We start from the raw sequence: 25254 nt of genomic DNA, 5'->3' as shown, positions 1-25254 counted from the left end.
TGACATGGTTGAAATAACCTAGTTTAAGGGAGTATTTAGAAGATTATACCAAGAAAGCATTATGCTTGACATAGTAGAGAAAAGCATAAAGATGTTCTGCAAAACCACAAAACACTAATGATTGTGAACAGCACACAGGTTACGTTTAGTGGCAAAAGTACAACATGCAAATGTTCAGCTTTCAAATTCATGAGTAACTCAATAGTAGGCATTTCCTGTTTCCAGTAACTTATCCACTTCAATAAATTTCACATTTAGGAGAGAATAAATGTTGTGTCTTCTATGATGGATTGCATAAATCTGCTTCCAATGTCTAAATGATCTTACAGTGGACAAGATATGTCCTAAACATATAAACTGTTTCACTAGCCTATATTTGAAATGGACTTTGTTTCAAGAAATGCAGTTTACAAGCAAAAGCATAGAATTTCTCTACCAATATGAATGACTTAAGGAAGTCCAAACATACTGAAAAAAAAAATGTCCAAGAAATGAATCTGAAAATAAAGAAAATATTGTATGAAGCAAAAACAGGCAACAACCTTCTGCCTCGCAAGTTAGACTCAGAGAATGTGAAAGTATTTTCTCTTATCTAATCTTCTGGCTCATTCCTAAAACCCCACTTGCAATATTTATCCATTCAGCTGTCATACACAATCCCAATTGGAAGAATATTGGAATTACTATAATTTTCCTTCTGCTTCCACAAAAAGGGGGCTGACTCTTCTATTTAGTGAAGTTCTCCTTATCTGCATCTTATTTCAACCTCTGTAACCAGGAGGGAGAGAGAGAGAGTGAGTTGGAAGGTGAATGGAGAGGGCAGGCTCACATCTGCAAATCTGCAGCCTCCTCAAACCCAGCTCCTCCAAGTCTGCGCTTTGCACAGCACTGACCATGAGAGACCAGGCAGTGTGAGTGAGAGGATTTTATTCAATAAGAGTCCAGCTCCCTGCACACCAAACTGTGGTAAATCTTTGTCTTTTCTCTCTTTAACCGGTATAATGCATTGATTCTCATGACTGTTGTATTATTTGTACTTTTTCCTTTGGCTCTAACAAGCATGCAGAAAATACTGTTTCACATCTCATTATCTTACGGGCTATCCCAACAGATGAGGTCATTGTGAAAAAAAAAATGGCTTGTCTGAAATTCATCCAGGGCTTCTTGAATATGGCACTTTTTTATTTGACGGTGGTGTGCTGTTGTCTGTTGAGGGTTGGGTTGATGTGTTCCTTTTTGAGAACATTTAAAAAGTTAAAAGTACATGCATAGACCGTCACATGCTTTGTTCTTTCTTGTCTGCAAATCTTTGGTCATGCAGACAATGAGCATGGTGAATTTATTAGTAATGGTTATCAGTTCCTGACTTGTGCCACTGTCATGAGTGAGGAATGAATGGAATTATTTAACAGGGCTTTATCCAGCACTAATCCGGGGTAAATGTGCGAATAAGTTATTCAGTCTAACTGAAGGAACAATGTAGCCTTATTTAACTCATAAGAGGTCTCTTCCCTTGTTGGTGATTAAAAAAGGCTGGGCAGACGAGCTGGAAGAGTATCAAAAGGGAGATTCTCCAACAGACCATTTGAGTAAGACATGCATGTTGATCATGTACGTAACTTGGTGGAAACTCCCTTGTAACAGCTCTGTCCTCGGTAGACTGCAGCCTTTACGGTCTTGATTATGTGAAACAATTTTAGTGGTCTTTCTGATATAATGTTTTGGCTCTTCCACTGAAGCCTGAGGAACTTGGCCCCCCATTTATTTTCCCCTCATGTTGGCAAACTAATTGAACATGCCTTACAGCAGTTGTTGATTTTGGTATTGAAAAGCACCGCATTACAATAGCACATTTATAGCTGTGCAATGGAAAACAAGCAAAAAGGGACAATGGCTGCCAGTTAGAAAACATGAAGATAACTGATCCAAGAAAAGCCATACACAACAAATCAAGAGTAACTACAGATGTGAAGTGAAATGAGAACCTTTCCTGGGAAACTGACTAAATCAAGCATACATATTTGGCACCCTTCCCGCATAGGATACAGAGAGGTTATCATCTCATCTGGAGGACAGGGATGAATCAGCTGTTCAACAACTGTTTCCTGCCTCCCACATCCAGTTGGACAAAATCCATCGATGTGAAATTAATCTTAAAGTATCAATACAAACACAACAAATTACTCTGAAATTCCACCGAGATTTAAATGTCATGTTTTGGAAGACACATGCTGAGGACACATTTGGCTAAATTTAAAGGGGCAATTCCTTTTCATAGTGTAGAATGTTTAAACATGGCGCATTCCAGCTACATTAATGGTCCAAAGCCTCCTTAGTCTTGACCTGGGACTGGAACCGTAAACTGTCTGGAGGTCCCCAATAACTTCCAAGGTCAATGAGAAGGTCATGGCGCAGAGAAAAGCCATATGGCTAAAGGTACAGGCTGGCAGACACACATGTCTTTCCAGTTTTTGTGCAGGACCTGTAGTCATTAATTCCATGAGAGTCATGGTGCATTATTTTTTTGGTTTAAAGTTGCTTTGGCTTTGTCACATGGATATGAGCTTGGTCACTGTCCACAACAACAATTTTGCTGGCAGAAAAATTTCCACTTCCAAGGAATAGTTTGTGTGGGGGCGTGGGTTTGAGTGCTTAGCATGCAGACAAGCTCATGAAAATCATGGAACGTTCCATATACCCCCCCTTGTGCTGAGCTTTGCAAAGCACTGGAGTGAGGGCTAGTTCCACCATGGCTGTCTTATGATACACCTCCTGGTCAAAGATTGGAAAACCTCAGTCATATAACTAGCCAAGGTCGCAGGATGTATAAAAGTTTCACTCGTGTTCCATTCATGCTCAGATGTCTCAGCTGGTGGAGATGGTAAATTGCATTGGGAATCTCTGTTTGACCACAGCAATCAGTAGGCCAAAAAACACCCCCACCCCTTCCAAAGGGAGCATTTCTGGTCTTCATTTATTATGGTAATTTTTTTTTAAATGTCTGCAGTTCTTTCTCTTTCTGGAAACAGCACACAGTTTCCAACAGCAGACAGAATTAGATGAAGAACTATTTCAAAATGTGACATGATTCATGTGAGAATCATGAGATTGTAAAAAAAAATATATTCTTATGACAGAAATATATTTTGTGTTCAATATAAGGAAAGTTCAATTATGATCACTTGTGGCATAGTGTTGATTACCACGAAAAAAATCATTTAAAAATAATCAATAGTATAGCAACAACATGCATAACAAGATGTTAGTGTGAATAAATACTCACCTAAAGGATTATTAGGAACACCATACTAATACTGTGTTTGACCCCCTTTCGCCTTCAGAACTGCCTTAATTCTACATGGCATTGACTCAACAAGGTGCTGAAAGCATTCTTTAGAAATGTTGGCCCGTATTGATAGGATGGAGTTGATGGAGATTTGTGGGATGCACATCCAGGGCACGAAGCTCCCGTTCCAACACATCCCAAAGATGGACTATTGGGTTAAGATCTGGTGACTTTGGGGGCCATTTTAGTACAGTGAACTCATTGTCATGTTCAAGAAACCAATTTGAAATGATTCACGCTTTGTGAAATGGTGCATTATCCTCCTGGAAGTAGCCATCAGAGGATATGTACATGGTGGTCATAAAGGGATGGACATGGTCAGAAACAATGCTCAGGTAGGCCGTGGCATTTAAACGATACTCAATTGGCGCTAAGGGGCCTAAAGTGTGCCAAGAAAACATCCCCCAAACCATTACACCACCACCACCAGCCTGCACAGTGGTAACAAGGCATGATGGATCCATGTTCTCATTCTGTTTATACCAAATTCTGACTCTACCATCTGAATGTCTCAACAGAAATCGAGACTCATCAGACCAGGCAACATTTTCAACTGTCCAATTTTGGTGAGCTTGTGCAAATTGTAGCCTCTTTTCCCTATTCGTAGTGGAGATAAGTGATACCCGGTGGGGTCTTCTGCTGTTCTGCAGCTTATCCGCCTCAAGGTTGTGCGTATTGTGGCTTCAAAAATGCTTTGCTGCATACCTTGGTTGTAACAAGTGGTTATTTTAGTCAAAGTTGCTCTTCTGTCAGCTTGATCAGTCGGCCCATTCTCCTCTGACCTCTAGCATCAACAAGGCATTTTCGCCCACAGGACTGCCACATACTGGATGTTTTTCCTTTTCCCTTTTCCTGTCCCTTGCCGCTGTCGCCTCTGGCTTGCTTAGTTGGGGTCACTTCATCTACAGAGATATCGTTGACTTTGACTATTGCAAATAAATGCACAGACACTATTTAACTGAACAGAGATGACATCACTGAATTCAATGATGAACTGCCTTTAACTGCCATTTTGCATTATTGACTCACTATTTTCCTAATGAATGTTGTTCAGTTGCTTTGGCGCAATGTATTTTGTTTAAAGCGCTATATAAATAAAGGTGACTTGACTTGCCTTTTCACACCATTCTTTGTAAACCCTAGAAATGGTTGTGCATGAAAATCCCAGTAACTGAGCATATTGTGAAATACTCAGACCGGCCCGTCTGGCACCAACAACCATGCCACGCTCAAAATTGATTAAATCACCTTTCTTAACCCATTCTGACATTCAGTTTGGAGTTCAGGAGATTGTCTTGACCTGGACCACACCCCTAAATGCATTGAAGCAACTGCCATGTGATTGGTTGATTAGAAAATTGCATTAATGAGAAATTGACCAGGTGTTCCTAATAATCCTTTAGGTGAGTGTAACTAAATAATAATAAATCAGTTACTTTCCCTGTTCTGTGTAAACCTATATGCATTTTTTTTAACTTTGTCATGTTGCCATGACAACAAATCATCTTAAATTGAGAACTGACCATAAAAATGATGAGAACCTTACACCTCAAGTAAGTAAGCAAGTTTTGATAGAGCAATGAATGAAAGTGCTTTAATAAAAATGTAAGCTTCACATTTCTGCTTTTAAATACTCCAAATCCACTGTGACACCGCTGTAAGCTCAAGTTTTTCTTTAAAGAAAGGAAAGCACAGGGTTTTAATTTTTTTTTTTTTCACAAATGCTGCTTATTCTGCTTAACTTGTATAGGATCAGTAAAGGCTTAATGTACAATTATGCCATTATTTGAATTTAGATGTTAAAATTATGAAGTATTGCATAATATGTTTGTTTCTCATTCCAGTTATTAAAAAAAAGGTGCACACATCCTTCATTTATGGTACATTCTCTGGTTTTCATATCCAAGCCTAGAAATGCACAACCATCTTCATTAGCATGGACCAAATTAACCACATTGTATCCTGTGTCGCAACCAATGCAATAAAATTGCAGTTCAACTGTTTTGGTTGAGATGTTTATATTGATTATGAAAAGCATGCCATTCATTTAACAAAACTATAAAAACTAAACATCTGCAAATCCAATGGCATTCATATGAAGACATCTATGAAATGCATGTCTTATCTTCATTTCTCTTCAGGTGCTAAACTGGAGCTTGGTACTTCAGGAACATGGGTTGCAAAATGAGATCCATGCATTTTGTGCTTTGGTGTCTTTACTTCATGCTCCTTCACTTGTTTTGCACAGCACAAGATGAGGACATGAAATTAAGTAAGCGTGCTTCTCTCATCTTCATTAGTGTATGTTGCATGAAGACTATTGACTATCACCTAATGATGCAATGTTCATTGTGGCTGTCTTAATACAGAGCAAATTTAACAATTTCTGAAGCTCCTTTAGACCAATTTGTTCATCCAATTAGGAACACAAGGCAGACTGTCAATAATTTTGATAGAACTTTGTCAAGGGTCTATACTGTGCCTTGCAGTGTGAGAAGGTCAAATGGTCAACTTATGCAGGACAAAATCTCATCTTCGTTCCTCAATTTCAGGTTGTAGGACAGCACCAAGTGATTTAGTATTCATACTCGATGGATCATGGAGTGTGGATGACATAAACTTTGAGATTGTCAAACGGTGGCTGGTAAATATTACCATGAGCTTCGACATCGGTCAGAAGTTCACCCAGGTTGGGGTGGTGCAATATAGCGATGACCCCTTCTTGCATATACCCCTAGGAAAACATTTTTCAAGCAATGACCTCATCAAGGCAATGGAGTCCATAGAATACATGGGTGGGAACACAAACACAGGGAAGGCCATAAAGTTTGCCAACGACAAACTCTTTGCCTTGTCTGAGCGAGGTCCGAATGGCATTGCAAAAATTGCTGTGGTTCTGACGGATGGGAAGTCACAAGATGAAGTGCTAGCTGCTGCAGAAGCTGCAAGGAAAAAAGGGATAATTCTTTTCGCAATTGGCATTGGTTCTGAGATTGAGGAGGCAGAGCTCAAGGCCATTGCCAACAAACCATCCTCAACCTATGTTTTTTATGTGGAAGACTATAAAGCTATTGTAAAGATCCGTGAAGTTATTAGGCAGAAGCTGTGTGAAGGTAAGTCTCCATGTACTGCTCCTCCATGTCTTTAAGCTTTCATATTACATTTTCAAATTCATTTGTGTAACATTTTTCACACGTGCAACAATGAAATGACACTGTTTTATGGTCTCGAGGTTTATGGCTTCTCCATGTTTGAGTTGCATGCATCGTTTTGGGCCTCACCAACGTGGCTGTAAATTGTCCAAAAGTGCGAAATCGGGATCATTGCTGAGTGTGTTTCAAAGATTGTGACATCAATTTCCAGCAAGCTTACAAACAAGCCAGTTCGATTGTTTGAAAGTTCTGCAAAAGGCCATTAATTATGAGATGTTTATACACTGCTTATCCAATTTTGGCACATATTTTTAACTCAAACCCTTGCAGACTGTCAATCATACAATGTAAGTGGACGGGATTCTTGGCTTTGAAACCAAATTAAACCCTGCGGCTCGTGACGATACATTGATTTGTAAAGACATAAAATGATCTGTCTGTGCAAGAAACTGAACAGTATTTAATTGTTTTTTACCTCTGATTTTCACTGCAATGTCTGAACTGTCCTGAGCACACACTGAGTGCATTGTCACTAGCTGGTGCCTGATGCGTCGTCTTCTTCTTCTTGCTTTACAGTGGATCGCAGACTTATAAGTGCATTACCACCACCAATCTCTCAAATGGGCAATTGACACTCTATCTACAATCTCGATTAGATAGGTGGCGGTAATGCACAAATAAAAGTATGCGATCCACCGTAAAGCAAGAAGAAGAATTTGTTTTTGTTATGTTTTTTTACTCTCTAAGCCGTGATTCCCATCCACTTACATTATATGACTGACAGACTGCAACAGTTTGAGTAAAAAACTTAATTTGTGTTCTACTGAAGAAACAAAGTCACTTATATCTTGGATGCCGTGGGGGTAAGCAGATAAACATCAAATTTTTAATTTTTGGGTGATCTGTACCTTTAAGTCTGAAAAGCAGAAGTAGCAGAAGTGATCAAATGCCAAACCTGATCATCATCGAGTCATGAAAAGGGGAGGAAGTATTTCTCAATGCACTTTTCTGATCTAATAATGGATCACTCTAATAATGGAAAAAAAACAGCCCTCCATAAACGTTTGCTAAGACTCCTGAAATTTAGGATAGAAAGTTCTTCTGGACACTGGAAAAGTTAAGGATTAAGGCACTTTATGAAAGAAGAGGTCATCTTTTTTCTGGTTTTTGCAATGGTGGGGACATTCTTTAGTTGGGCTGCATATTTGCACAATGTCCAGTGTTACAAGCCAAGGTCTTCCTACATTTTTTTTAGGCTAGCCTCCTAGCCAAATTAAATAAACCACTACATTCCATAAATAGTTAACCCTTTCCAGTCATTTTTCCCCTCACCATTGCACATGTTGATGTAATATTAATATTAAAGCTAATTAAATGAAGATAAATGCTTGGTTAGACTTATTTAGATTCATGCATTTTTTTTTTTTTTGTGGCAATTTATCTCGTTTTCTCCATTTAATGTATCATAGAGACTGTATGCCCAGCAAAGATTCCAATCAATTCTCGAGATGAGAAAGGATTTGACATTCTCCTCCATCTCAACTTGGCTAAAAAAGCTAAAAAGACACAAGGATCTTTTGATGGCAGCAATGCCTACCAGGTGACATCCCGAGTTGACCTGAGTGAGAGCACTAGGTAAAATTACTTTTGGTATCAAGCCTCTCTGTTCTAGGAAGTATACTTTGTTCAAAGTGAAACAGTGTCTTCATCTTTATCTCCATAGGATGTTATTTCCAGGCGGACTTCCACCATCCTACGTTTTTGTGGCCACGCTGAAGTACAAAGGCTCTGTGGTTATGGAGGAGTGGGATCTATGGCGAATACAGACTAAGGATGAAAAGCCTCAAATGGCTGTTACTCTGAATGGTCTGGACAGAACAGTGATTTTCACCACCACAAGCAACACACCAAGTGGAACTCAAACTGTGGTCTTCACTAAAGCACCTGCTAAGGTAAATACACCTTGTCAGGAGAAAAGTGAAAGAATTCATGAACTCTCAGTGCAGTGCTACTGATTGAGTTTACTGAAACATTCTTATCTTCCTCATAAAGTCACATTTATAATATATTAACTTAATGTAGTAATGTAAAAATTTGTTAATGGTATAAAACTCCATCATCTGCATTCTGCTTTATGTATTTTACAGAAACTATTTGATGAAAAATGGCATCAGCTGCGTCTTCTAATTACAGAGGAAGACATCACTCTGTATGTTGATGATTTGGAAATTGAAACTTTGGCACTGGAGCCTCCTGATGGTATTTTTATCAATGGAAAAACACAGGTTGGGAAGTATGTAAGCAAAGAAACAACTGTACCTGTAAGTACATTCTATAGACCAGTTATTTTTTGTTACAAGCACCAATAATATATACTTGTTTACTGAACATCTCACCTAAATCTCATTGAATAAAGTTATTGGTGTTATGGAGATGTGATGTTGAGATGATGCGTGCCCTTTCAGGGATACTGAAGAGTAATCAAATTTTTATATTTATTTGGATTTTAATAGTTGAAATTAGCTTTCTCAACATCATTATAAGGGAAGGGCAACATCAACCCTTTACACTTTGAGTACATCACTTGCAGATGCGACTATATTTCATGCACCATTCCTAGTGATCTCAGTGGATGCGCAATGTATTTGATGCACCATAAACTTTACTGTGTTGGTGCACGATTCACCAGTGCTCTTTGTTTCTCACACGCACACTACTGAGACCACATTTTACCCATAGGGAGGTGTCATGTGGAGATACTAAAATGGACTGACCCCTGAGGGGCAGTACTACATATGGAATAGGTCTCTGAGTTAGGTCCTACCTAGAGATGGAGTTACTACCAACCAAGATGGACAGAGTGGAATCTGTCCAGGGGAAGACATGGGTTTGCACAAGGAAAACCTTATTGTGGAAGAATACACATCTGGCATTACCCACAGGGAATCACACAGATGGGACACCTAGCCCAATACAGAGCCTGAGTGAAACTCCAGGCATGCTAAAACAAATACTGGGCATAACATAAAACTGACTGCCGGGGGAGCTGGAGGATGCACAACCAGGGTTCGCCTTCCCAGGGACTCTACAGTTTGAGAGAAAGGTTCTCACATCCCTTGTAAGGGTGAATGGTGAAGCTAGCATGACACCGAGAGAGTTCTTCTCACCACTTACCTATTAAGCATGGGAAGAGACTAGCTCTGTGTTTAGGTTGTAGAACCTTGAGAAGGTGTTTGGTGTTACTCCATACCAAGAAAACAGATTCTATTCACAAGAGAGAGTTTGCTCTTTTCCTATGTGACCAGATGCTGCAATTGGCTGATGTGCCAGAACACCAGGTAACTGTGAACAGACAACTGTTCTCATGACTCAGCCATGATAAGGATCCTAATGCTCACTTCCCGTAATGGAGCGAGGGTTCCCTCATTGACTTTGGTAAAGACACAGGCTGAATTAAGACTCACTGATCCAGGATTGGCCGAAGGCCAAGGCTGTTTTGGGCAGGATGAAGTAAGGGCGTAAAATGCCTGCTTCCTCTTGGCTGGACGGACAGGCTTGATTGCGCCTTTTGACAGTAGGATAGCAGTATCCTAGTGCAGCACAGGGGCATCTTTGAGGAAGTGGTGCATTGCTCACTGTCAACCCATGAGCCATATAACCCAGAGGAAGATGAAACTGTTCTTTTAATGAAAATGTGGGTACCACTGGCCGTTGAGCCAGTGGAGGAACAGAATGAAGAAGAAACAAAACATTATCCGCCTAGCCCACCTGGACAAGGAGTGTTGGTTTCCTCACCTCTGGTTTGCCCATGTCAGGGCCACCTCTTTGTCTTCATAAAGGATTTAGCAGCCTGGAACACGGGGGACGCCACTTTCCTGGAGCTCGACATGCCAGCTTCATTGTAGTCTCAGTGTAGTCCTTTTTTTTCTTAAACTCAGAGGTGATTGAGGCTCCCAAGTAAGACCCCTAATGTCGTTATGACTTAACTTGTGACCAACAGATAGGGAACCCAGCTTCCTTACTCAACAGTGCCAACCTTCTCAAAATTTTCAGCTAATTAGTTTGAGTTAACACAGACATTTTTAGTAGTAGTAGAATTCATAGTATTTCATTGTCAGTGTGTCGGTCATCACTCCTAGCTTATAAAAAAATATCAATCAGTTTGATTGACTGATGTTTGTAAAAAGTTTAGTTATGCTTTCAAATCATCACATATGAATGTATCGTTTTGAAAAGCTGTCATTTTGTGAAGAGGAGCACAATCCAAATAGTTCTTCATATATGAATGTATATCATTTTTCATTCACAGAGGCTGGTATAAAAAATAGTGATTCTATATTTACAAGGTGTGCCAAGAGGGCTGAAGAATAACATAATTTTGTGTATGTATCATGTGTAATTTAAATGTTAAATTAATTCACTATTCTTTCTTTGGACTACAGACATCACTAATTCAAACAAAAAAGTAGTAATATTATACAATTTTAGGAAGAACAATTTTTGGAACGGAAAATTTGGAATGAAACATTTTTGTAATGGAAGTTTTTGGAATGTTTGTGCGTTTGTGATATTTTGACAAAGAATAAACATAATATTGAATATTTTCAACATGTGCAGCTCAGCAGTGTTCCTGTGGAAAAGCAGACAGCATGTCATGTTGACACCAAATGTGTTTCATATGTAACAGGGAGCACCTTTTCCCCAGTCCCAGACCTTGATATTTTTTTTAAATTACCTGCATTTCTCTCTCTTTCTCTTTATTTCTGAACAGTTTGAAATACAAAAACTCAGAATCTACTGTGACCCTGAGCAGAATAACAGAGAAACTGCCTGTGAAATACCTGGAGTTGTGAGTACCAGAATCTTGGATGTTTCTGTTTTGGCCTATTCAAATATGTTCCACCAATTAATGTCATATCGTATTAAGAGTGACTTTATATTTAAAATATGAGAAGTAAAATAGTAAAAATATAGGTTTGTTCATTTTTTTTTGTGTGTAATTCCTATAATTCCAGTCCAACATGTTTTGGAATGATTTTAATGTACTTATCTTATCTAATCTGGCAAAATAAAATAATCTTTTCAATTTCATACGTAGCATGATATTTGCTCAGAAACGTTTATTAGAAAGTCAATCACATCTTTACGCAACAATGGCTTTGTCATTGTTCTCAGTTCACTAACTCAATTTGCTTGACCTGGCACTCACTTTTACCACTCTCTTTGATACACTGTTTAGAGTTGTAGGCCATTTATAAACACTGTGGCAAACACTTTATTTCACATCATTTTCCTTTTCTGCTTGCATGTTGCAGTAAAGCCTTGCAGCTATAAGCTAAGTTATGGTTTTTGCCCTGGCTCCTTCATGTATTTTTGCTCCTTTTATTTTTAGGATGGAGAGGTATGTACTTTTGAAGATGGCTTTGCTTGCTTTCAAAAGTTACTTCTAATCTCATTTTGAATCGCAGAGGTAAGATTTGCCTCATGTTTCTTTGGAGTGTCTAAGTATTGTCATACAGTAGCTTGAAAAATCTTTCAATGGACTGTCAGCAGCTTTGAAAATGTATGGCTGAAAGATGCTGTGGTAAACCTTCTCACTGACAAAAGCATTCAGTGAAACTGCTTGAATAAAACTACTATAGCAGCGCCATGCTACTCTACTGTACTTTAAAGCATATCATAGTACTAGCAAGGTACCATGTCCAAAAAATCATATAAATCATGATATTTTTTGGTGTATCATATGATGACTGCAAGTTGGCATGAAACTTGATATTCTTTTCTTCCCTATTGTGAAATATATTTCTGAGTCAACTGGCTTCTTGAAAGAGAGAAAAAATATATATAGGGCATGACTTGATCTTGTCCATCAGGAATTGATTGGATCACTGTTGTTTGTCAAATGCTGTGATCTCATATCAGTTACATTGCTGGAGGGGAGGGATTATTGTCCTGCCCTAATGCCAGTGCAAAAGTCATCAGAGTCAGAGAAGAGATGTTGTTGTGAAGGGAAGGATACATTATTTTTATTCAAGATAATGTGGTCACATTAATAAAATAATTATTATTTAAAAAAAATTATTTGTACATAATAATGTGCATGAGTAAAACATTTATAATAAAGTGCAATATTCCATTAAAATTAAAATGGTTTATTTTAATTTCATGCTGACCTTAAAGCTCCTAATGCCAATGTCAGGTTCAACAATTGTGTTATGCTGTATTTCAACTGCAGTTATTTGGCTATTTTAGAACTACTGGGCTGTACTGCTGAATGATTGACAAAAAAAAAAAGACAAAAAAGTGTGCTATGAACACAGAGAGGTAATTATGTCTGATGATTTATGTTTTATGAAATGCATCGTAGTAAAACAAGTTTTCTTGGTTTTTCTTCAGTGTACTTATGGACCAGGTGACATTGATTTAACACCAGAGCCATGCATCTGTCCACCTGGGCCACCTGGTACCCCAGGAATGAAGGTACAATAGTCTATTCCTCAATCCAATTGGTCAGTTTATACAACAGAACAGCTTTTGTAATCTCTTCATTACATAAAATGTCATTGCATTGCACATAAAAGTCTCCAAAAGTCAAGTTTAAGGTTTATTAGGTCAAGCCAATGCTTGAAAACACATGCTGCTTTTCAGCAGGTGATCACAGTAAAACGTCCCTGAACAGAATTCTAAATAGTTTACGGAAAGATTTCCTTGACTACATGTGGAGATTAAAAGAGTTACAGACAGATTGAGTACATAACTGTACTGTAATGTATACATTTTCATTTATTCAGTATTATTGTTATACTGTTAGTTTTCACATACATCATTTTCACATAAAAGTTATTACATTATGCAAAGCATTTATGAAAAAAAAACCTTAAAACTGTTCATGCAAAGAAGATTTTTCACAAGGTTAGTTTATAATGTTTCCAAAAAAATAAAAAAATAAGAATTTCTCCATCCTCATTTTCAACATGTATTTCTAATGCTCTGAGCTGCATTTCCCAAAAGCATTGTAAGCCTAGGTAGATCATAGAGATCACTGGTGGCAATGGATCTACAATCAACTTATCTCACGATGCTTTTGAGAAATGCTGCCTTGATCTTTAGGAAAGCTATGCAAAGTTTTTGGAGATGCGGTTTCTTTACATCCACTGACACAATAGTGTCTGAGTTTAATGGTCTTCACACGTTTATCCAACAGCAGTATTGCTCTTGTGATTGATGGACAAACATGAATTGTTCAGAACACACCTCGTTGATTACATAAGATGATGCATATTTAAGGGTGTGTTGAGGGGTAAACTGTGATGTCTATATATAATTATTATATATTTTTTTGTAATGAATCATAATTTTGCAATAAAATTATGTTAATACTATTTACAATGCATAATTTGTACATTCTCTAGGGAGAACAGGGGAAGACAGGAGATCCTGGTATACCTGGCCCAGCTGGTGCTGATGGTAAGCCTGTGAGTACTACACAGTTTAATACAACCTCAATTTAACTTGAGCACATATCGTGTTCAATGAAGTATCAAGGACTGCAACATGCATTATCTTCTCCAAAAGTGTGTTAGGATAGAAGAGCCCATGGCATTCACCATACAAGAACTCTGTCTGCTGTTTTTATTCATTTCATTTCAAAGTAAGAATGTTCAACATTTTGATCAAAGGTTGATGCTCTTCACTGTGTGGTCACAAGTCAATAAACACAGAATGGTGCCCAGATGTCAGAAAGCATTATTGAAGAGGTTTTTTTTTTTTACACTCTTTTCTAATTTACTTCAATTTCATATATTTATTATTGTTATTTAAATGTGCAGTATATTGTTAGAAATGTTTTGGTTTAATGAGTTAAAATTGAGAAATGCTGAAATGTGATTAATGACCTTAACAAAATCTTAAATATTTATTTCTCACTTTGTACAAACAAATAACAGGGATGTTATGTCACAATTTGATCCAATACACACAATACTGATCTCACAATTATATTTTTAATTATTAAGACATATCATGATGAACAAGTAACAAAAGTACTGTTTATAAAAATGCTAGATTTCGTATTACATCAGGTATGAACTAAAATGTACTTGGCCCTTCTCCTGGTCACCAAATAAACAGGGCAATGTTGACACCAGTATAAAATATTCATGATTCTGCTTAGCTAAAAATACTGAATTATGTTAAACACATATTCTCTGTTACAGACTACGTACATTTTAAATAATATACAATTTTTTATATAAGTATGGTTGCGTGTTGTGAGCCAGGAAGAACAAATCTCATGGTTTGAAGAAACCAGGTCAAATTGGACATTGAAGAATCTCAAAAGTATTAGGTGTCGACCATCCAGAAACTTTGCAGATGTCTGCTAGAGACGCACAGTGCGCCAATGCCCAGGAGGCAGATGGGACACAGCAACTGCGACTGTGCAGTCCTGTCTAGAAGCCACACATGGAGGTTCCAAAGATCTGGACACGGCTGTTGAATTGTACCCTGCCCCTGAAAAAGAGGGTTTTTCCTCAGGGGGATTTGCCAGGAAGGGGCTGTCAGGAGGAGCATCAGGTCAAAAAAAAACTGATCCAGGTGGGCCAGTAGGACACAACCATCAAGACCTGCTCCTCGTCCTCCCTGATCTTGCACATATTCCCAGAATATCAACTGTGTGCAGTGATTTGAGCCACTTCTGACTCCAGAGGAGGAGATGGCAGGTTAGTTGCAAGTTGCGACAGCAATGTAGGCCTGATCTGATGCAATGGTCAAAGGCTCTACAGCATTTTCCCAGTTAACCTGAAGCCCCAACCAACCAAGGTGTCAGATCACCAGGTCCCTGTCCAGAACAATGGGGCAATGGTGGTCTCTGGGATTTTGGTAAAGTGCGAGAAGACAGGAACAGCCCAAAGGGTAGGACCTTGTACTGGTATGCCCAAACCTCGAGGGAAACCAAAGAAAGGAGAATCGATGCACCCATAGAAGTGCAGTGTGATGGAGTGCTGAACCATGACCCAGGAGGCATAGTGTCCCGATTAACTTACCTGGCTCCATGGATCCTGCGAGGGAGTGGCTAGAGATTTGGGCTGGGAGTGATGAGGCTTTGTGTACCAGGTGTGACCCAGAGACTAAGGGAACTGCTCTTTCTTAGAGAAACTGGCTGTTAAGACAACAGCAGAATAGAATGAAACAGAAGACTCTCCACACAGCCCTCCTCTGGGGAAAGAAGCAGTGTATTCAACAAACAGCCCTCTGTGGCCTGGTGGTGGTCAAATGCTAGGGGACAATGGGTTTAATGGCCTCCTCCAGTTTTAAGTCTGCCAAGAGGTGCTGGGAAAGTCCTCCCCATAAAAGGCAGCTTGGGAGATGGGAGCGTCAAGAAAGAGCAATTTGTCCTCACTGCACATCTCTGCAAGGTTCAACCAGAGATGCCCTTCCCGGACAACCATAGTGTACATCACCTGTTCCATGCTTTTACCTTAGTCACCAAGAGGCAAAGTCAGTCACACTGCTTATACTTACTATGATATACCTACAGGATGGCCATCGCATGCAGGGCAGAGTTTGCCTGTTCAGTGAAGGACAAGTCTGAGCAGCTAAAGTTGACATTTGCTCATCTGACCTGGATCCAACTGAGCAATCAGCTAAGAGAGGTGATGCTCAGCTCAGCCTTCTTCCTCAGGACACTGACTCACCATCCGATGCAGCAATTGAAATCCGATCTTCCTTGGGAGCCCTGAATATCATGCTACATAGGTTTTGAGATGGACAAGCGGCATCACTTCGGAGAACAATGGCACATGTCACGCAAGAGGAGTGGGAGGTCAGTGGGGACGGGCCCAACAGAAAGCTCAGACAATAATCCTCTGGGTAGGGTTGCACCAGCCGTTCGTAAGTTCTTACTTAAACTGGAACGTAAAGTCCAAACTAGAGGCTTAGTAACTACTAGCTAGTTTATAACTAACTCTGTACTTTATTCGGTTGCACCATTGATTCTTAAGGCAGAACGTAGCTAGTAGGTCGTAAGCTCTCCGTAAAGTAATGCGTTGTCGCATAGAATGACGTCTATTTTTCTTAACCCAATCACAAGCCTTCTAATAGGTAAATAGGAAATAGTCTGAACAGCGCGTAATTTGAAACTCATTCTTGACTGGCCTAAACTGAAAGTTAAAAAAGACATTAAAGCACACGTTATCGAACTCAAAACATTACACTTTTAATTGAAAATATCTATCCCACACATGGAGGAGAAAAGAAACAGGAAGAAAAATTTCAGTCATGAAGAAATTCTTATTTTAATTGATGGATACAAAGAAAACAAAACACGACATCATCATAAATATCCAACGGATGATGTCTGTCTCGTAAAACTCGTTGACGAACTTGCGGCTCTTCATGATCAAATACGAGCTCATCAATGTGATCTAATCTGGCTGACATCTTATTCCGACCGTTATTCATGGACAGAGGCTTCCGTAAATATTTAGTTACAACGTATAGTTACGTTTAAACTAAGTTTAATGGTGCAACGCAAAAATATTTAGTAGTCTGTAAGTCGTAACTTAGTGTCCATTTACGTCAAAACTAGGCTAAGTTATAACTTACGCACAGCTGGTGCAACCGGCCCCTGATCTCCCAGAGGGATAGCAAGTGTGGCCCTGTGCATTGCAGAGGGATCGGGCTGAGTTGTGGCAGAGAGGACTCAAGTTTTCAAGAGGAAGCATTGGCATATGCTTTCATAAGGAGAGCATAAACTATCCATTAACACCATTTCAGATGATGGAGAGACATCTTTAAAAAGACGTTCACTGCCCATGTTGCTCTTTTAAGGAAAACTGTTTTTATTTTTTTTTTATTTGCTGAAGCGCCTGGGGGGAATTGCAAATACCGGCAAAACACTGCTTAAAGCACTGTCATTATCACAAGCATCAAGACAGTGTCCACTTTTCTTTTGCTCTTTTGCTCTAGAGGTGAACGGGGGAGTGATCGCTCAAACATGGGCAACCATTTGGCTCCGAAGCAAAAATCACATTCCATTCGCCAATGTTCATTGGCCTTTTTTTTTTTACTTCTCAGTGGTGATCGGGCCTCCCAAGTGAGACCCTTAACATCAGTGTTGACATAACGTTGAATGTGACTGACTGAAACATAACTCCTGACATCTGGAAACCCCAAGCATGAAAAGTTGCAGGGGTCTTATTTATTTATTTATTTATTTGTTAGAAAACATAGAGAGATTTAGGATACAAAGACTTTTTATTATTTAAAATACAATTTAAGTTTTTGTGATTAATATTGCAAGTTGATATAGCCACATTTTTCAATTATGTAGGTAAAATTAAATGCATTTTGCATTATGCATTTTATTTTTCATATTCCTTTGAGTATTAATTTCTAGTACTGGGGCTCAGTTACACAAGTTTGAACAATGGAAGCTTTTAAAACACTGGAGGAGAACACAGTCATTGTTTCCATAATAGTGCTACAAATCTTGCCAAAGGGAGTGAACTAGATAAAGCAGGAAGGAGTTGTAAATGGGTTTGTGGGCATTTATAGGGTTGCAATTTTGTCTCCAGATGAAGTTTTTCTAAGTTAAGTTGAGTTAGTTTGACTGAAAAATGTGTTGAGCATGAATGACGAAAAACCCACAAAAAAGCTCTGAAAGTTCAGTGAATGTGCAATAACGCAACACCTGGATGCCATACTTGCAAGTCTTCATGTCTTTATGAATGTGTCCACATTATGCACATATGCCTGTTCATCTAAACCATAAACAGCTGGTGTTTAGTGATGCAAAACAAGTTTCACCTCATATATTTTTATGATACGGGTAGCATTTAAAAAATAACCAACAGTTAATGCTCCTAACACAATGTTAAAGTAAATATTACTGTTCAAGCTACCTAAATCTAAATATCTTAAAGAAGCAGTAATATACAGCTTTTGGTACTATCCACCAATAAGGTAGAAGTAACTTTTAATTATAATTTTTTTTTTTAAATCAACTAATGTTCAGTCAAAGGATGTGTTTTACCTATACTCAGTCAACAATATTTTTTCAAAATAATGAGAAGTTTAATTTTATGTAAGGAAATAATTTTTTGAACAATTACAAATACTCACATCAAAACATGGCCTTTAACGAATAATTCAAGGGACTAAAATAAGTCAAGGGACACCAAAGTACTGAATAGCATGTTTGTGGAAAGATTTTCACTTTCTTTTGTGCCGATGTTTAAGATCACTGTAAGGTTAACGGTTTAAATAAATAAAATAATTCTATTGAGGAGAATCTTATGAATATAGTGCCCTTTCAGTTTTGGCAACTGTATACAGTCATATCATAAAAAGCAGAGAATTATGCAACATTCTCACATGTCAACAATATTTTTGATTCAAAACAAGAATGAATAAAAAAAACTGTGGGGGGTTATTTTTTGTCTCAAAAACAAAGACACGAGTGTCATCGTCCAGCTGGAGTTTACACCAATCTTTCATGTAGGCGTGTTCAGACTGCACTTATTGTTGAGTTTTTCTCTTTTTCTCATCTTTGTGTAAAAATGTCCTTTTCAAAAGATTTTACAGCAACTTCATAATCCAAACATAACTATTATAACTTTTAATACAGAAATTCCCATACCTTTGAAAAGAACCACTGGGAAATGAGAAGTGGTTATTATTAAGAAATTGGTACATAGAAAAAAAAAAAAAAAGGATATCCTCTAGGCTCAGTTATTCAAATGTGTATGACTTCCACAAATATAGACAGAGCAGTTTCTTGTTCTGCTATTCAGAAGCACCTCCACAATGTCAAATATATAGAACAAGCAGTGTCGTCCAATTCTAAACCTAAACCGAAGTTTCTGTTGACCACAAAATAATATGTTTTGAAGAATTTTGGTAACCAAGTAGTTGCTGGTAGCCATTTACTTCCACAGTAGAGAAAAAAAACTACAGAATTCAATGGTTACCAACAACATTCTTCAAAATACCTTCTTTTGTGTTCAACAGAAGAAAGAAAATCATACAGGTTTGGAACAACATTAAGGTGAGTAAATTCTGATAGAACATTAATTTTTAGGTGAACTGTCCCTTAAAGCTGCATTTCCCAAAAGCATTGATAGCAAACCATGATCTCAAGTTCCATCATTACAAACATAGCTCAACGTTTCTGTAATTTCTAATTAGTTTGATGTGAACCTAAATAGAACATGTTATTGAGCAAAATAAGCAGGATAGCATGCAATATATCTGTTATTCCAATACATATAATGTCATGTCATTATGCATGCATTACAAATACTAAACAAAACACCCAAGAGCACAAGGAAAATGCAGAAGAATAGCGAAACGAAACATATCTTGACAAGAACAGTCAAATACTGAACTTAACATGGGTTTAAATATATATAGGATAAACAAGAACGAAATTAGAAACAAGTGAATAAAATTAGAAACAAATGAAAACATACTTTGAAACCAAAGAAACAGGAAAAGAACACAGAAGCTAAGAACATGGATACCACAAAATACCAAAAAAGTCCTTGAACACAGAAACCTAGGTGCATCTTGGCAATATGCAAATTTACATGAGAGTGAATGCCTTGAGTGTAAGTGCTAAATATGATGAAAGAGACACTGTGTCAAACATCTAAAAGGAAAGGCAAACAACAGAGAGTTACACTGTTCTTTGGGAAATGTACCTCAGATCAGTTACTAAGTTAACCTGACCTGACTTGAATTGGTGTTAGAAGTTTTCTGAGTTTGACTCTTCTTTTGAAATATGTTGGTAATCAAACATTTGGTAACACCCTACCAACAATAAACCTGCCCTGTACAATGGAAGGGTAATGTTATTCAAGTTGCAAAAGTCCCAATAAACATATTATATATATATATATTCAATATAATCATTTTATAAACAAGGTTTGCACAAGGTTCTTGAAATGCTTGAATTTAACTTTTACAAATGTAAGGTCTGATATATCCGGAAAAAAAACAACATTAGCTGAGCAGTGCTTTATATTTAAAAGGAATATGTACTGTATATGCGATTTGCACAGAAAGGTATTAATTAAGTCTCTAATGTTATTGACAATATTGTCAGCTCAAACTGTGTTAAATAGATCACCCCGGCCCACCAAAGATGTATTTTAAGCATGCGAGCTCTTCAGAGTTCATGCTCCACTAAAAGACCATGCAGTTTGAATTTGAATGCATTACTGTGCAGTTACCTGCATGTAATCACATCCAAGATTAGTTAGTTTCTGAAACGAAATAAAATATATGAGCGAATACCTATTATTATTAACCTATACAGCAATTGATTAATGAGACAGCCTTATTTATTTTTCTATGTACTGTACAGTGCAGTTATTTCAAGAACTCAGGAGTGTTTTTTAAAGGTGCTAAAGGCAACTGGTTGTATATTGTATGTTTTATTTGTATAATAGTTAAATATCTATATAATATACTTTATATTAATTCCTTACGTAATGTAAGATTTTTTATATGATCCCTATATGGGAATAATTACAGTGTCGGGGGAAACCTTCTTGTGTTGTGTTCTCCAAACTGACATTTATATTAATTTGTATGACTGTGGGTCAGACTAACATAAGATTCTTTCTTTATTGAAGGGTGTCCCAGGTTTTAGAGGAAGTCCTGGAATTCAAGGCTCTCCTGGCATGCAGGTATGAATGCAAAAGTCAGAAATGGACATACCATATAAAACCTCATACTACACTTTATCATGCTACTTTTCTATCTCTGTTTGAGCAGGGGCCACGTGGAGCTGATGGACATAAGGGGGGGAAAGGAAGTCCTGGGGAAGCAGTAAGAAACTATGATTTTTTTTAAATCTGTCCCTTTAATCCATAAATGTTTACAATTTTCATAATGACATCATACTGAGTCATCATGTATCAAATAATGCTTTAATAAGCATACTTAATATGCAAATTTGTGCATGCAGATTATTTGACAAAACTACACAAGTAAGCTATAAAAATTGAAATTAAAGTTTAATATGAAATACAGCAAATTAATCTAAATAGTTTCAGTATATATATATATATATATATATTGCTTTCTGATCTAAAGAAGTGATATTTAAAACCAAGTTTTTGTCAACTCTATTGTCTTATTGGGAGCCCAGGTAATCTTAGTTACCTGGATTAGTTTAGATTTTGCTTAGAATTTTTAAATTCAGGTACATTAACAAATTATTTAACTGAATTTATTGAAATTATTATTGTTATTATTATTTAACTCTCTCTCTCTCTCTCTCTCTCTCTCTCTCTCTCTCTCTCTCTCTCTCTCTCTCTGTGTGTGTGTTTGTCTTTAGGGTGACAGTGGTATCCCAGGTTTACCCGGGCCACCTGGCAAACCAGGTGAAAAGGTCAGTTAAAAAAATTTGTTAAAAGATGTTTAATAAATATTGTAGATGGAATCGTTCACTAGGCCATTGCTTTTTTTTATTGCTGACGAAATATATATACGAAAAATATTTTTTTTTCTCTGGAGCATTGCTCCAAGATGCTTGTGTAAGTTTTAAAATTGGCCATAATCAGAGATATTTTGCAATTTTGCTTTAATTTAGTGGAAAATCTTTTAGGGGGAATTCTGTAGAATGGATTTAAAATGTATAAAAAGCAGATGATGAGAGTACTACACTTTTAATTCCAGTTCCCTTTCAGCCGACGAAATTTGGATATCGCTTCGATAGACCAATCTACTTAGAGTGTAAACTACTGTAAATGAGCCAATGCACATTGGCATGCAATTATTGCATCCAGCTGCTGCTGATCACAGTGTGAGTATAATAAGGCAGCAGGTGCAATGCATACCAGCTTTTTGCTTCGTCGCTGAGCGTTAGTATCGTTTTGCACAACTGTGTCTGCTGTGAACTACGAGTTCAGCATGCTCTCGGAAGCTTTGTGTGTTTGCGAGATGGCACTTCAGTGGTGGTCGTTCCTAAGTCGCACTAGGCCAAGGCACTGAGGGGGACCTGCACGAGGGTGGTCATGATCCAGAAGTTCTGAAAGACCTCCTTACCGCCAATGACTTTGCGCTCCGAGCGATGGAGGTCACTGCGTGTTCTCTTGGTCGTGCGATGTCCACGCTTGTGGTCCAGGAGTGCCATCTCTGGCTGAGTCTGGTTGAAATGAGGGTTGCAGACAAAGATCGGTTCCTTAATGCCCCTGTGTCCCAGACTGGCCTCTTTGGCGACGTAGTTGAGAACCTGGCCCAGTGAGGTAGCTGCTTTCTGGGGGATGGTGAAGGCACCTCTCCCTCCCCTGTAGGAGGGCCAGGCGGAGAATCTGGAAATCTCGATGAGAGAGTGGTTTTCTCTATCTCTGAGTCCCAGGGGGGAACGGAGAGTTGCGGACGGCCAAGCACCAGATGGCAGTAGCGGGTGGTTCGAGAGTGTCAACTAAGGTCCTCCTCATGCACCTTCTGCCAACCTGAGCAACCCGCTCACAAACCACCCGAGTTGGGTCCATGTGTTCAACCTCGTTGCCACACTGCGGGTACAGCTGTGGTTCTGATGGTCCTGCTTGTATGGTTTCTAAGCCCCTGGTCAGTGCTACCCAGCCTTGCTGGCTTCTACAGACCATCAGCCTCGGCTATGCGATTCAGTTCACCCGGCGTCACCCCAAGTTCAGCGGAAAAGCTGTGTACCCCAGCACTAAAAGAGCATTTCCTAGGCAGTAGCATGGGTGGTTTGACTGGTCAGCGCTTACCAGGCTGTCTCGCTGGCTTCTACAGACCATCAGCCTAGGCTATGCGATTCAGTTCACTCGGTGTCACCACAAGTTCAGCGGTATCCGCTTAACTACAGTAAAAGCTTCTGATGCCCCTGTTCTGCGGGTAGAGATCAAACTCTCGCCGATGCAGAAGATATCTTTTCTCGTTATGGAGTCGGATTCGGTCTATAGAGGAAAGTGCATGGTTGGTGCTGGTCTGCTTGAATACGTTCAAGGGCAGGACAGCGGTCCCACTGACACTTTTTCAGAGGCTCCTGGGGCATATGACGGCTACAGCGGCACTTACACCACACAGCCTGTTACATATGAAACCGCTCCAGCACTGGCTTTATGGCCGAGTCCTGAGGTGGGCGTGAAAGCGCAGCACTCACCAGGTCCAACTTACAACGGCCTGTCGCCAAACCCTCACCCCGTGGTCAGATCTTATGTTCCTCTGGGCAGGGGTGCCACTAGAACAGATCTCCCGTCATGCTGTGGTTTACACAGATGCCTCCACCACCGGCTGGGGGGCCACGTACAATGGGCATGTAGTCTCAGAGGTTTGGACGGGCCCACACCTGCATTGGCACATCAATTGCTTACAGTTGTTAGCAGTGCACCTTGCCTTGAACCACTAAGGTAGACCTGTTTGCTTCTCCAGAGACCTCTCACTGCCAGCTGTTCTACTCTACTCCCTGACAGATGCACTGGCATATGCACTGGTGCATTTCCCACTGGTGAGCCTTCTCACACAGACACTGTGCAAAATCTGGGAGGACGAGGAGCAAGTCTTGCTAGTGGCGGCGTATTGGCCCACTCGAACCCGGTTCCTCAAACTAGTGCTCCTTGCGACAGCCCCTTCTTGGCCAATTCCTCTGAGGAAGGATCTACTGACCCAGAGACGGGGCACCGCTTGGCACCCACGTCCAGACCTTTGGAAACTCCATGTCTGGTCCCTGGACGGGACACGGAGGTTCCAGGCAGTGGTGGAAAGAGTACAGAAAATTTGTACTTAAGTACAAGTACAGTTACATTGATGAAAAAATACTCAATTACAAGTAAAAGTACTGCTGTCAAAACAATACTTAAGTAAAAGTAAAAAGTACTAATTTAAAAAAAATACTCAGAGTACAAGTTACTAGTTACATTTTAGCTGGTGATATTTAATTACCAAAAAGTATTCATATCAAAGATCTATGTGGATGGATAATAGCAACTTTGAACAAAACCCACTTTTATCTTATTGACAAAGTATGTTAATTAGTGGTCATGATACAGGGATTTCTAACTTCAATACCTTGGTTGGATAGGAGTGGTTAAAGGGGTCCTATTATGCTCTTTTGCAATGTCTTGAATTTGTTTTTGGGGTGTACAAGAACATGCTCTCATGCTTGGTGGTTCGAAAAACAAATTATTTTTCACATCATTTACATTATTACAATACCTTTCTCCCCAGCTTGGCACAAATGTCTTGATTAGTTCTGGGTTTGATGAAGACCTGCCTTCCGAAAAACAACACGTGTTTTGATTGGTCTGCTGTCCCAGTGTGTTGTGATTGGTGAAGCAATTGGATATTGTTTTGGATAACAACGCTGCAGTCTAAACAAGCTGTTTATTGTAGTTCTTGAAAAGGGATTTAAAAAAATGAAATATCTCCATTTGGAGTGGACTTTGAGATTTGTAACTTTGTAGATCTTTGTTATGCCCAAACATACACAATACACACCGACTTAAATTCAAAAAGTGAAAAACGCATAGTAGGACCCCATTAAGAATATCTGCTTTTTACGTCTGACATCATCCTTCACCACTTCTGGGACCTAATGTTTTGCCAGACACCCCCCAAAAAACAACAAACTGATTCAGCTAACATATTAGTGTCTGAGAAACTGTGAGCCAGGAGACTGTAGTGTGCACAGCAAATAACGCTTAGCTTAAATACATAATATTAATGAAATAGTGTTAATAAATGGCTGCTGAGATAGTATTCTCAAGTGAAATTATAAGA

At 38.8% G+C, this 25254-nt stretch overlaps 1 protein-coding gene across 1 annotated transcript in view; it reads left to right on the top strand.

Moving 5' to 3' along the window:
• Positions 1–680: 680 nt before the first annotated feature.
• The window catches only part of LOC132110985 (collagen alpha-1(XXI) chain-like), an 85584-nt gene continuing 61010 nt past the window's right edge, over positions 681–25254 (top strand). The window contains exons 1-13 of the mRNA XM_059518139.1: positions 681–966; positions 5488–5618; positions 5899–6459; positions 7968–8133; positions 8222–8450; positions 8646–8819; positions 11270–11347; positions 11891–11899; positions 12895–12978; positions 13911–13973; positions 21138–21191; positions 21280–21333; positions 21845–21898. Of these exons, the coding sequence (XP_059374122.1) occupies positions 5519–5618; positions 5899–6459; positions 7968–8133; positions 8222–8450; positions 8646–8819; positions 11270–11347; positions 11891–11899; positions 12895–12978; positions 13911–13973; positions 21138–21191; positions 21280–21333; positions 21845–21898 (1626 nt within the window). The 5' untranslated portion in view covers positions 681–966; positions 5488–5518. The remainder of the gene's footprint in view (positions 967–5487; positions 5619–5898; positions 6460–7967; positions 8134–8221; positions 8451–8645; positions 8820–11269; positions 11348–11890; positions 11900–12894; positions 12979–13910; positions 13974–21137; positions 21192–21279; positions 21334–21844; positions 21899–25254) is intronic.

This window comes from Carassius carassius, chromosome 30 (genome assembly GCF_963082965.1).
Source record: "Carassius carassius chromosome 30, fCarCar2.1, whole genome shotgun sequence".
In the NCBI taxonomy this organism is placed as follows: Eukaryota; Metazoa; Chordata; class Actinopteri; order Cypriniformes; family Cyprinidae; genus Carassius; species Carassius carassius.
This window is presented reverse-complemented; position numbering and strand designations above follow the sequence as displayed.